General features: G+C 40.8%; 1 protein-coding gene across 1 annotated transcript; it reads left to right on the top strand.

Annotated features, from left to right (window-relative positions):
• Positions 1 to 1,507: 1,507 nt before the first annotated feature.
• Positions 1,508 to 12,088, top strand: LOC139540056 (TBC1 domain family member 15-like; the record flags this gene model as incomplete). The annotated part of the gene is given in 12 exon segments (XM_071343595.1): positions 1,508 to 1,610; positions 1,764 to 1,973; positions 3,459 to 3,587; positions 3,861 to 3,964; positions 4,178 to 4,272; positions 7,068 to 7,184; positions 7,392 to 7,492; positions 7,598 to 7,697; positions 10,584 to 10,681; positions 10,881 to 10,997; positions 11,124 to 11,210; positions 11,352 to 12,088. Coding segments are annotated over 12 exon segments (1,462 nt in total), but the record flags the coding sequence as incomplete, so codon positions are not given.
• Positions 12,089 to 13,099: the final 1,011 nt, after the last annotated feature.

Below are 13,099 nucleotides of genomic sequence, written 5' to 3'. Positions count from 1 at the left end.
TGTCTCACAGAATAATTTGGTGTTCAACTAGCCATGTGTGACATGCACCCACCGTTACAAGCCTGCTAGAGTTAGCAGCAGGCGGATACTGTCTGAGCAATATCCACCGTCATAGTACGGATAACGTCTGACCTGGAATGTGAAGTTAACTGAAGCTGACTAGATTTATAAAAGCTTGAGTAGATTTAGTATGCTTTGTTGTATAGCATTCTGGAATTAATTCGTAGATAGAAGATGGGTAGTTAAAGGAATTCTATGTTTTGGCTCAATAGAGGGGGTTTTCACCACCTGAAACACTTGGCATTTTCATGTTGTTTCTTATCTAATATGCTAGTGATTTGCATAAGGTCTACTAACCGGTGCCCCCCCACATCCTCGACTAACCGGTGCCCCCACACATTGACTCTGTACCGGTCCCCCCTGTATATAGCCTCGCTATTGTTATTTTACTGCTTTTTAATTATTTGTTACTTTTATATATATTTTTTGTTGTTGTTGGTATTTTCTTAACTGCTTTGTTGGTTTAAGGCTTGTAAGTAAGCGTTTCACTGTTGTATTCAGTGCATGTGACAAATAAAATTAGATTTATAGCAAACACTTGGTTTTCCTCTCCCTATCCCCTCTTCTTTCTGACTGGTTAGTGCGCAGTTTCTCCTCCATGATAGAGCCGGGCTTTCTGTTTGAGCCCAATATAACATCATATAATTCCCCCTATAGAGGCACTGTGTTCCTCTTTCAGTCAGCGCATATAGCTGTTGAAATTCTTATCAAGGCCTTTCATAATGACTACTTTCAATTAAAGCTGCATTATGTAACTTTTTAGGCGACCCAACAAAATTCACACACAAATTATTGTTATAGGTCTGTCCTGATTGAAAGCAAGTTGGTAGTTCTGCTCTGTGTGTGCTATTTCTACGCTTCCCATTCTTAAGTTTTGTTTTTGCATCTTTTACTTTCAGTTTTGTACACCAGCTGAAAATACAATATTTCTGCTTATGGAAAATATATTAAACAGAGATTTAGATGGTAAAATGATTCTCTACACTGTACTTTGTTTTGTCACAAACTGAAATCAGGCGAATTATTCAAATTTTTGCAACCAGGAAATGGCGGAGCGATTTCTGCATAGTGCACCCACCTTTAAGTGCCGGCCGGCCATTTTCAGCCAGGCGTCTGGTTAGAACAGAGAATAGGCAATGAATGATATCTCACCCTGTACCATGTCTTCCAATAAATATTGTATTTTTGTGACTAACTGTTAACCCTTTAAAAAAAAATGAATGAAATTGGATATTGAGGCTATCAGGGGGCTTTACCTGCTTTGCATGAAGGAGAGAGCACACTTTAATGTTTCTGAGGATTATGCATTGTCTTGTTGCGTCTCTTTCCCTCATACAGCCTTGATGTGAACACCTTTGTCTGAAATGCATGCTCACTCGTAGGTTCCGGATCTCTAACTTTAGGTTGATGTCGAGAATGGATATACATTATTTCCTCGTGTTTTCAGGGCCCCGGATGATGAAACCTGCCTGCTGGTCAGCACTCCCAACAGAGCTCTGTCTCAGTCCTTCGAGAACCTTCTGGATGACAACAACTACGGCCTTGTTACTGTAAGAGGCTACTATTGTCATGCAAATAGTTGTCATACACATGTCACTTACCTAGCCTGGTTAACCAGAATGACTGGTTGTGAAACTAGCATGTATATCTACAGGGGGGGGAAAGCTTATTTTTGCCTTCCTAAAACATGTTTTCCCTTACAGAAGCTCAAGAATGATCCGTACGTGACGACCCTGGGGGGCTTCTCCAAGGTCACCAACTACATCTTCGATGCGTTCCGTGGTCCAGAGCTGGAGCAGCAGCAGCGTCCCCTGGAGGAGATGGCTGACCTGGACATCCTGGGACTGGGAGAGGTCATCCCTGGCCTGGAGATCAACCAGCAGGAGGAGCCGGGCTTTGAGGTCATCACCAGGGTGAGTGGATGGAGAGAATGACATAACAGCATCTCTGGCCATGAGCCCTGGCACCCCAAGATGCTGTGTGGTCTGAAAGGGAAACAGGCCAACCGTCCTACTTGGACAGCTACTGAATGTGCAGGCTTTGTTCTAGATGTAGTACAGTAGGGCTGTTGTGAGGTGTGTTAGCGTAGGCTGGGACAAAATGCCCTTTTTCTGATAACTAGTTCATTGCATCTGCCATGGAGCCCAGTTTCATAATATTACCATATGTCCCAGCTGCTTGCTGTAGTTTAAGTTGTCGTTAAAAAACGGTCCTTTTATTTTAGGGCATTTTTCACCCTGCCAGCTCCTATTAGTTATATTTAGCATGGTGGCACCAACTCGCCTACGGTGAAGCATGGTTGTGTCAGCATCATGCTGTGAGGATATTTTCCAACGGCAGGGACTGGGAGACTTGTCAGAATCGAGGGAAAGCTGAACGGAGCAAAGTACAGAGACCCTTAATGAAAACCTGCTCTGGACCTCCGACTGGGTCGAAGGTTTACCTTCCAACAGGACAACGACCCTAAGCACACAGCCAAGACAAAGCAGGATTGGCTTTGGCACAAGTCTCTGAATGTACTTGAGTGGCCCAGCCAGAGCCTGGACTTGAACCCAATCAAACATCACTGGAGAGACCAGAAAATAGCTGTGCAGCAACACTCCCCATTCAACCTGACAGAGCATGAGAGGATCTGCAGAGGAGAATGGGAGAAACTCTCCAGAACCAGGTGTGCCAAGGTTATAGTGTCATACCCAAAAAGACTCGATGTTGTAATCACTGCCAAAGGTGCTTCATCAAAGTACTGAGTAGAGGGTCTGAATACTTATGTAAATGGTATATTACATTATTTTTATTTTTAGCAAAATGAAATTAGAAAAATGTAAATTAAATTACCAAAAATGTGTCAACCTGTTTTTGCTTTGTCATTATGGGGTATTGTGTGTAGATTGATGAGGGGGAAAAACTCATACATTTTAGAGTAAGGCGTAACAAGATGTGGAAAAAGACATAAGCACACTTGACGTCATCGATGAGCGGATGTTTACTTCCTACATGAGTTGTTATTTTTCAGTTTCGTCCTAAAAACAGATTGTAGTGGTAAAACAAAAAGGAAGAAATGTTTTGGTGTCACTCCAGTCAGAAAGGGCTCAGCGACGGTTCCTTTCAATTCATTTGCTATGGCATCACGCTAGTGTTCCAGCTCTGCAAATGTTATTTTTTCAGCCGTGGGTGAATTGTGACTCGTTCTATTGTCCAACCTAGTTAGAGCAGAGTTGAATCAAGTCTGGACACCCAGTAACTCTTCAGGAGGAGGCTTGGCCAACCCTGGTCTAGTGCCTATGAATGGATTCTCTGGCAGTGGTATCGGTTCTGTCTTCAGCTGGAGTTTGTCTTTTAACATGCGTACAGTGCGGAGGAGTGCATGATCTTATTGGTTAGTGATTTGTTTGTCTCAGATCGACCTGGGAGCAAGGCCAGAGGTGACGAGGAGGCAGCCACTGTCTGCAGAGGACTGGGCTGAGCACCAGGAGAAGGGAGGAAGGATGAAAAATGTGCCTCACCTCAAGAAAATAATATTCAAAGGGGTATGTTGAATTTATGGGGAGATTAAGAGGACCTGGTAAAGCACCTTCTCCAGTGAAACTCTGGGCTGGTTTCCCAGACAGAGATTAAGCCTAGTTCTGGACTAAAATTACCTTTCAACAGAGAATCTCTATTGAACTGACATGCTTTTTTTAGTCCCGGACTAGGCTTCATATAATCTGTGTCTGGGAAACTGGCCCTCTGTGTATATTCGTTTGTGGTAACTATCAATTCTGGGTAAAGTCATTCTTCTAAATTATGTCTTGATCCTGCAGGGCTTGTGCCATGCGGTGAGGAAAGAGGCCTGGAAGTTTCTGCTGGGGTATTACCCCTGGGACAGCACCTACGAGGAGAGGAAAGGCCTACAGAGGAGGAAAACGTATGTGTGCTTTACCAAGACAGACATATTTGAAACAGCTGTTGTTTTTATTATAACAAATGTATTATCACCACTAATCAAAGTGGCCAACGTGGTCTTACAATGATGATCAGCCTTTGTTGACATTTTCCTTTGTTAAACCAGCGTAGGCTATGTGAGTGAAACATAAGATGAGTAAAGTGTCTCCTTTTTGTTTTCTCCCTGGTGAATAAGGGATGAGTACTTCAGGATGAAGCTCCAGTGGAAGTCGGTGAGTGAGGAGCAGGAGAGGAGGAACTCCAGGTTGAGAGACTTCAGGAGCCTGATAGGTAAATGTCGATCCCATTCACCCTGCTGTCTTATCAGGCTGTTCCAGCCGGAGATAACAGTACATACATTACCAATTTGGTTGCACTTGACTAAACATTTTGCTGTGCGACCAGTACTTTTATTTTGGTAGCACCGTACAACAAAACAATTATCTAATAAAAGAACTCAATGCATAACCATATTTCGCCACAATTCTCTTCTCTTCACTGCTCAAACAAGACAGGCTGATACATTGTTTACAAATCATAACCATTCATAAAGCTACAAATTCTTAAACGTAGCTAACTAAAAAAATCAGAAGCCAGGCACAACCAATCCCTTTTACGCAAACTTTCCCTCCAGAACCGCCCCTTTTTGTAAGCTAAGTAATGGCATTAGCTAGCAAGCTAAACAACAACAATGAAACGCAGTGGAATTTAAGCTTTCTCTAACAAAAAACGAATGATGAAAATTACTAACCGGAAGAAGATGATGCTATAGGAGATGCTCCTACCGATCGACCTCTGAAAAAGATCTACACTGAACAAAAATCTAAATGCAACATGCAACAATTTCAAGTTGTTGCAGTTCATATAAGGAAATCAGTCAATTGAGAAATTCATTAGGCCCTAATCTATGGAATTCACATGACTGGGAATACAGATAACTTATTAAATAAAAAAGTAGAGGCGTGGATCAGAAAACCAGTCACTATCTGGTGTGACCACCATTTGCCTCATGCCGTGCAACATCTCCTTAGCATAAAGTTGATCAGGATATTGATTGTGGCCTGTGGAATGTTGTCGCGCTCTTCAATGGCTGTGCTAAAATTCTGGATATATATGAGTATGCAGGCAATGGAAGAACTGGGACATTTTCAGCATCCAGGAATTGTGTACAGATCCTTGTGACATGGGGCTCTGCATTATCATGCTGAAACATGAGGTGATGGCGGCGGATGAATGGCACGACAAAGGGCCTCAGGATCTCGTTGCGGTATCTCTGTGCATTCAAATTGCCATCGATAAAATGCAATTGTGTTCGTTGTCCGTAACTTATGCCTGCCCATACCAAAACCCCACTGCCTCCTTTCGGCACTCTGTTTGACATTAGCAAACCGCTCGCCCACACGATGCCATACACGCTGTCTGCCATCTGCCCGCTACTGTTGAAACCGGGATTAATCCATGAAGAGCACAAGTAGCTATCTGTGAAGAGTGTGCAAGTGGCTATCGAAGATGAGCGTTTGCCCGTTGAAGTCAGCTGCGACTCCAAACTGCAGTCCGGTCAAGACCCTCGTTAGGACGATGAGCACACAGATGAGCTTCCCAGGGATGCTTTCTGACAGTTTGTGCATAACTTTTTTGGTTGCGCAAACCAACAGTTTCATCAGCTGTCCGGGTGACTGGTCTCAGTCGATCCCGCAGGTGAAGAAGCCGGATGTGGAGGTCCTGTGCTGGTGTGGTTGCACATGGTCTGCAGTTGATGCTGGGTTGGACGTACTGCAAAATTCTGTGAAATAACACAAAGCGGCTTATGGTAGAGAAATTAACATTCAATTTCTGTTAACAGCTCTGGTGGACATTCCTGAGGTCAGCATGCCAATTGCACACTCCCTCAACTTGTGACATCTGTGGCATTGTGTTGTAACACAACTGCACATTTTGTGGCCTTTTATTGTCCCCAGCACAAGGTGAACTTGTGTAATGATCATGCTGTTTAATCAGCTTTTTCATATGCCACACTTGTCAGGTGGATGGATTGTCTTAGAAAAAGAGAAATGCTCACTAACAGGGATGTAAAAGAATTTGCACAAAATGGTGGAGAGCGCTTTTAGGTATAGAAAATGTCTGATCTTTTATTTCAGCTCATGAAACATTGGACCAACACTTTACATAATTGGTCACCAACTTGTCCACTGGTCGATCATGTCCATCACCAAACATTTACAAGTACCAGTCAAAGGTTTCAATACACCAACTCATTCAAGGGTTTTTATTTATTTTTTATTTTTTATATTTTCTACATTGTAGAATAATAGTGTAGACATCAACACTGAAATAACACATATGGAATCATGTAGTAACCAAAAAAGTGTTTAAACAAATCAAGATATATTCTTCAAAGTAGCCACCCTTTGCCTTGACAGCTTTGCACACTCTTGGCATTCTCTCAACCAGCTTCACCTGGAATGCTTTTCCAACAGTCTTGAAGGAGTTCCCACATTTGCTGAGCACCTGTTGGCTGCTTTTCCTTCACTCTGCTGTCCAAACCATCTCAATTGGGTTTGGGTCGGATGATTGTGGAGGCCAGATCTGATTTAGCACTCTCCTTCTTGGTCAAATAGCCCTTACACAGCCCGGAGGTGTGTTGGGTCATTGTCCTGTTGAAATACTCAGACATGATTCAAACAGTTTTAGAAACTTCAGAGTGTTTTCTATCCTAATCTACTAATATGCATATCTTAGCTTCTGGGCCTGAGTAGCAGGCAGTTTAATTTGGGCACGCTTTTCATCTAAAATTCCGAATGCTGCCCCCTATCCTAGAGAAGTTAAGTTCTGGGCACATGTGCTACCAATGAAAATAGTTCATTTAGAACCCTGATTTACATGTTAATCCTGTTTTAACAATAATGGTTTATGTATTGCCTTTTGTTTGTTTTAACTCTTACTGCATTGGTTTTACTGTAGTTTGATTTGAGAATATTCAGCTTTGAGGAAGCATTTGAAATGCCTCCGTTAGTATGGTGTATCCTTTCTGAAATAGGCTAAATATGGTTGTTTATTTATCATCTGTGAATGTCTTGTCTTCTCAGAGAAGGATGTGAACAGAACAGACCGAACCAACAGGTTCTATGAGGGCATAGACAACCCAGGCCTGGTGTTACTCCACGACATCCTGATGACGTATTGCATGTATGATTTTGATCTGGGTAAGTGATAGCATTATTGCCAAGTCGTACAGGAGATATCATTTATGTCTGATTGGCATAGATTCTATTGAAGTCTCTTATTGAAGATAACTTATAAATTGTTGCTGTAACATAGCTGATTCAGCAATCACGGCTGATAACTGCATATGAGTGGGATTTGTAATGCTCACCTTTAATTAATGTTATGGGAATTGTACTCGTCTCCAGGGTATGTCCAGGGAATGAGTGACCTCCTCTCCCCGATCCTCTATGTGATGGAGAATGAGGTGGATGCCTTCTGGTGTTTTGTCTCCTTCATGGATCATATGGTAAGAAATGTAGCATTGTTTTGTGTTTGTGATGACTTGTTCACCTTGATATGTCTGAGTGTGCTGTTTTTATGACCCGACTTGTGCGTCTGTCTCCGTATGCAGCACCAGAACTTTGAGGAGCAGATGCAGGGCATGAAGACACAACTGATCCAGCTCAGTGCTCTGTTGAGGCTGCTCGACCTGGCCTTCTGGAACTACCTTGGTACGTAACACCACCTGCCTTCCCTCTATCATTCACCTCTTCATGTTCAGCTTCTAAAAAGCATACTTAAAAAAATATATATATCATTTGCGTACTAAGCTGTGAAGATTGAGGCAAATCCTGAAAAGTAAATGAAATATCATGTTACAGATTATCAATCAGTACAGCAGTCTTGCCTATACAGTGCCTTCAGAAAGTATTCATACCCCTTTTTCCACAATTTGTTACAGCCTGAATTCAAAATGGGTTAAATTGATGAGTTAACACACACAATACCCCATAATGAAAACATGTTTTTAGACATTTTTGCAAATGTATTGAAAATGAAATACAGGGGGCCTCCCGAGTGGCGTAGCGGTCTTAGGCACTGCATCGCAATGTTGCGGCATCACTACAGCCTGGGGCTCGATCCCAGGCTGTGTCATTACCGGCCGTGATCGGGAGTCCCATAGGGCGGCACATAATTGTCCCAGCGGGTTGGGGGGGGGGTTTGGCTGGGGGGGCTTTACTTGGCTCTTGTGGCTCCTTGTGGCGGGCCGGGCACCAGCAGGATGACTTTGGTTATCAGTTGAACGGTGTTTCCTTTGACACATTGGTGCGGCTGGCTTCTGGGTTAAGCGAGCGGGTGATAAGATGCATGGTTTTGAGTGTCATGTTTCAGAGGATGCATGACTCGACCTTCGCCTCTCCCAAGCCCGTTGGGAGAGATGAGACAAGGTCGTAATCACAAAAAAGGGGGGTAATAAAATATATATATATATATATGAAATACAGAGAACTCATTTATGTAAGTATTCACACCTCTGAGTCAGTACTTTGTAGAAGCACCTTTGGCAGCTATTACAGCTTGCTGAGTAACTCAGAGCTTTCCACACATGGATTGTGCAACATTTACCCATTATAAAAATTTAAAAAAATCAAGCTCTGTCCAATTGGTTGTTGATCATTGTTAGACAACCATTTTCAGGTCTTACCATAGATTTTCAAGTAGATTTAAGGCAAAACTAACTCGGCCACTCAGGAACATTCACTGTGTTCTTGGTAAGAAACGCCAATGTAGGTTTGGCCTTGTGAAAGGTTGTCCTGCTGAAAGTTTAATTCATCTCCCAGTGTCTAGTGGATAGCAGACAGATTTTGTCTGTGCTTAGCTCCCTTCAGTTTAAAATGTTTTTTAGATCTTAACTCCCTAGTCCTTAACAATTACAAGCATACCCATAACATGATGTAGCCACCACTATGCTTGAAAATGTGGAGAGGGGTACTTAGTAATGTGTTGTATTGGATTTGCCTCAAACATAACACTTTGTATTCAGGACCAAAAGTGAATTGCTTTGCCACATTTTTTGCAGTAGTACTTTAGTGCTTTGTTGCAAACAGGATGAGGGCCTAAAATGAACACCTGCCAAATGCGGGTAGATTTTGGCACTGACGGGTAAGATGTCTATTTCACCAGCCACGTTGGCGGGTGGTCAGGGCTCCACAGTGTGAGCATTTCACTCGCATTTGTGACTAGAAATAGTCAAGTATGAGCACATTTTATAGTAAAATAAATGCTGCTGTGGATGTTTTCAAAGTATTTCTGCCGTTTTGGTTTCATAGCTGATAAAATATTTGCACAAAGTCAAAAGAACTACGATTCCTATGTAGCCTATCCCATCTCGTGCTGCCTGGCTGGGGGCCATGCACACGTGAAGAGCTGAGTGAAAGTTGTGTTACCACGGGAACATCCCACCCTTAAAGGGGCAGGTGAAAATTTGTCTCATCTGTGATATTTTGGTTAAAAGACTTGGGTCACAAAATTTTTGAATTGAACAATATAACATATATTACTTCTTACTAGTAACACATGTATTGTTCTAGAAACATTATACAAAGCATGCTGATCTGTTATTTTTTTTGTGTTTTGCTGGTGTAATTTTAGTGGGAGAAAAATATTTTGGCTGGTAAAACTCAACTTGGATGGTAGATTTTTGTAATCTACCTGCCACAGTGTCTGATGGATCAAAAAATAAATTTTTGTTCCTGAACAGGATGAATGTTTTGGAATATTTGTATTCTGTACAGGCTTCCTTTTCACTCTGTCAATTAGGTTAGTATTGTGGAGTAACTACAATGTTGTTGATCCATCCTCAGCTTTCTCCTATCACAGCCATTAAACTCTGTAACTATTTTAAAGTCACCTTTGGCCTCATGGTGAAATCCCTGACTGGTTTCCTTCCTAACCAGCAACTGAGTTAGGAAGGACACTTGTATCTTTGTAGTGACTGGATGTATTAATATACCATCCAAAGTGTAATTAATAACTTAACCACGTTCAAAGGGATATTCAATGTCTGATTTTCTTTTAAAAATGTACCCATCTACCAATAGGTGGCCTTTGCGAGGAATTGGAAAACCTCCCTGGTCTTTGTGGTTGCATCTGTGTTTGAAATCCACTGCTCAACTGAGGGACCTTACAGATAATTTTATATGTGGGGTACAGAGATGAGGTAGTCATTCAGAATTATGTTAAACATTATTATTGTACAGTGAATCCATGCAACTTATTATGTGACTTGTTAAGCACATTTTTACCCCTTTAACTTATTTAGGCGTTTCCATAACAAATGGGTTGAATACTTGACTCAAAACATTTCAGCTTTTCATATTTAATGAATTTGTAAAAATATTGATGAACATAATTCCACTTTGACATTGTGTAGGCCAGTGTCAAAATAAATCTAAATGTAATCCTTTTTAAAATCAGGCTGTAACACAACAAAATGTGGGGGGGGGGGGATCAAGGCGTGTGAATACTGTCTGAAGGCACTGTAAATTCAAGTTCAACAATATTCCTTTCATCCTTGGTTTCCTCTGATTTCTCCTCGTGTGTTTTGGTTCCTCCAGAGTCGCAGGATTCAGGTTACCTGTATTTCTGTTTCCGGTGGTTGCTGATCCGCTTCAAGAGGGAGCTCAGTTATCCAGATGTTCTTCGTATGTGGGAGGTGAGTGCTGTTCTGTCCATATACCTTTGACCTGTTAGCGTAAGTGTCATCATTTAGGGGGAAATCAATGTCAGTCTCTCGCCTATGAGATTTTATTAATGATTCAAGTTGATGATTTTATCACTTTTTCTTTTTGAGTTCATGATTTATCTTCGTATTCTGATAGGTCTTGTTAATAAGACTTCCTGGTTTTGCTTAGGTCATGTGGACTGGCTTGCCCTGCCAAAACTTCCATTTGCTGGTGTGCTGTGCCATCCTAGACTCAGAGAAACGGAAAATCATGGAGGAAAACTATGGCTTCAATGAGATCCTCAAGGTAACAGCAGTCATTTGCAGATTGACTGGTTTGTCAGTTGAAAAATATCAGACATTTTCAAGAACGGTTGTTGGGAGTGTCCAAGTGAATTAGTTTTAAATGTCATTGTTTTGTATGTTAATCCAGCACATCAATGAACTCTCAATGAAACTGGACATTGAAGAAATCCTCCACAAATCAGAGGCTATTTGTATGCAGATCAGAAGTTGTAAGGTATGGTCAAGGATGTAATTTTGTACTTTCAATTCAAAGTCCATAAGAGTCAATTAAAATAAACTATGCAGGTCCAGATTTACATATTGGTTACGTCTTGGTTGTATATAATCTACATATTCTTATTTTCTTTCCTTTCAGGATTTGCCTCATTCAATAATTGAGATCCTGGGATTCAACACAGAAAGCGAACTTCCCAGATTAGAAGGGCGGGAGTTTGGGACTCTTGATTCTCCTCAGTCCCCCAGACCAACACAGAGACAGGAGGTCTTCTCTAATGGTCACAATGGACATTACAGAGAACCCCCTCAAAACGGCTGCAAAGTCACTTTCATATCATAGTGAACAATATCATTCACACAGAGACTTTGCAATGTCCACATACCAGAATGAGTATTTTGGATTCCGTTATTGGATAATTTGTTAACTGAAGCAAGCTTATCAAAGCCCTATAAGAAGAGATATGAAGAGAAAATAATGTAAAAAGGATTTAAAATTATTATTTTTGTAATTTCTTGTACCATATTGTCTTTCATTTAAATAAGTAATTCCTCCTTGCTAAGGTTTTTTTTGTAAAGACTGGCAAGGTGAGTTTAATTTGTAAAGTAATAATATGCTGTTATTATTTCAACTAACTTTTTCCTGAATCACACACACAAGTATTAAATGTTGATTGATTTACGTTTAAAACAAACAACTACTTTATCAAGATCTAGCCAGATATCAATTTGGTAGTAAATTACAAAAGTGCTGTAAAATGTTTTGTCTTAATGCTCTGTCACAATAATACCCTTTTCAAATTGAAAATGTGAAAAAGAAAACTCAAAACATCTCCCTGAATCAAAATAAAAGTATAGCCTTTAATTATGTACTCAGTACTGGAGTATAATGTGTTACTTTGGTCTGAGATTTTCCTATTGAGGGAAGCTTTCTTTTCCATTTCATATATATATATATATTTCATACCCTGTTAGAGAAAATGTGTGCACACTCACACACTGTCCTGTAAGAAAGACTTCCTTTGACCAGTTTGGCAAAAACAAAATGTAAAAAAAAAAAAAAAAAAAATCTTCTCCAAAATATCAATGATATTTCAATTTGGGTGACTGTTTATTTAATACAATATTTAGCTTGCTTTCCAACATATTGAATTGTGCACTGTCTGTATCTGGCCCAGGAAGGAAACTATCGAGTGAGTTCTGGCCCATTTAGTGAAATGGCCACTTTAGGAAATCAACTCTTTCACTCATCCGGTCTTGTATATGTTACATATGTTGTCATTTCGCAAATGACTAAGAACACTATGTATTTATACTGTTTCATTATGGTGTAAAACAACAGTTGAAATACATATTTTTTTCACTTGGATACACCTTTCCCATCTCATTGTTTGAAAATGCACTCAACCTTGGATTAAGAATACATCACCATCTTTCCTTTTGCAGTTGCTTGGAAATGACTAGTTTAATTGGATGAAAGTACAGTAGTGTCCAGGCACTGATAAGTCTTCTATACCCTATCTATTTACAAGACCTGTTTCATGTCACTTTTGCTGTTGTGTTCTTGGTGTGTTGCCAGAATACCTCATCCTATTGGATTTCAAGCACTCTTCCATAATGTCAACAACCTGCATTAGTCTTTGTCTCCAATGTTTACATGGTAAACACCCTTTGGTCTTCAAATGACTTCCTCCATTAAGTTGTCCAGAAATGTCACACATTTTGTTATTTCACTGCTGTGTGAAGTATTAAAGCCAATTTTGCTTGCTCTGGCAGTGTGATCTTGAGGCTCCGTATGGAGGGTTTGAAGCTTTTGCGGAGGCAAAATCGAGCTCCGTACTGCATCGCCGTGCGCCTCCCAAATGTTGTAACAATGCGGAGCTATTCGTG

The sequence above is a fragment of the Salvelinus alpinus genome, chromosome 15 (genome assembly GCF_045679555.1).
Source record: "Salvelinus alpinus chromosome 15, SLU_Salpinus.1, whole genome shotgun sequence".
NCBI classification, from domain to species: Eukaryota; Metazoa; Chordata; class Actinopteri; order Salmoniformes; family Salmonidae; genus Salvelinus; species Salvelinus alpinus.
This window is presented reverse-complemented; position numbering and strand designations above follow the sequence as displayed.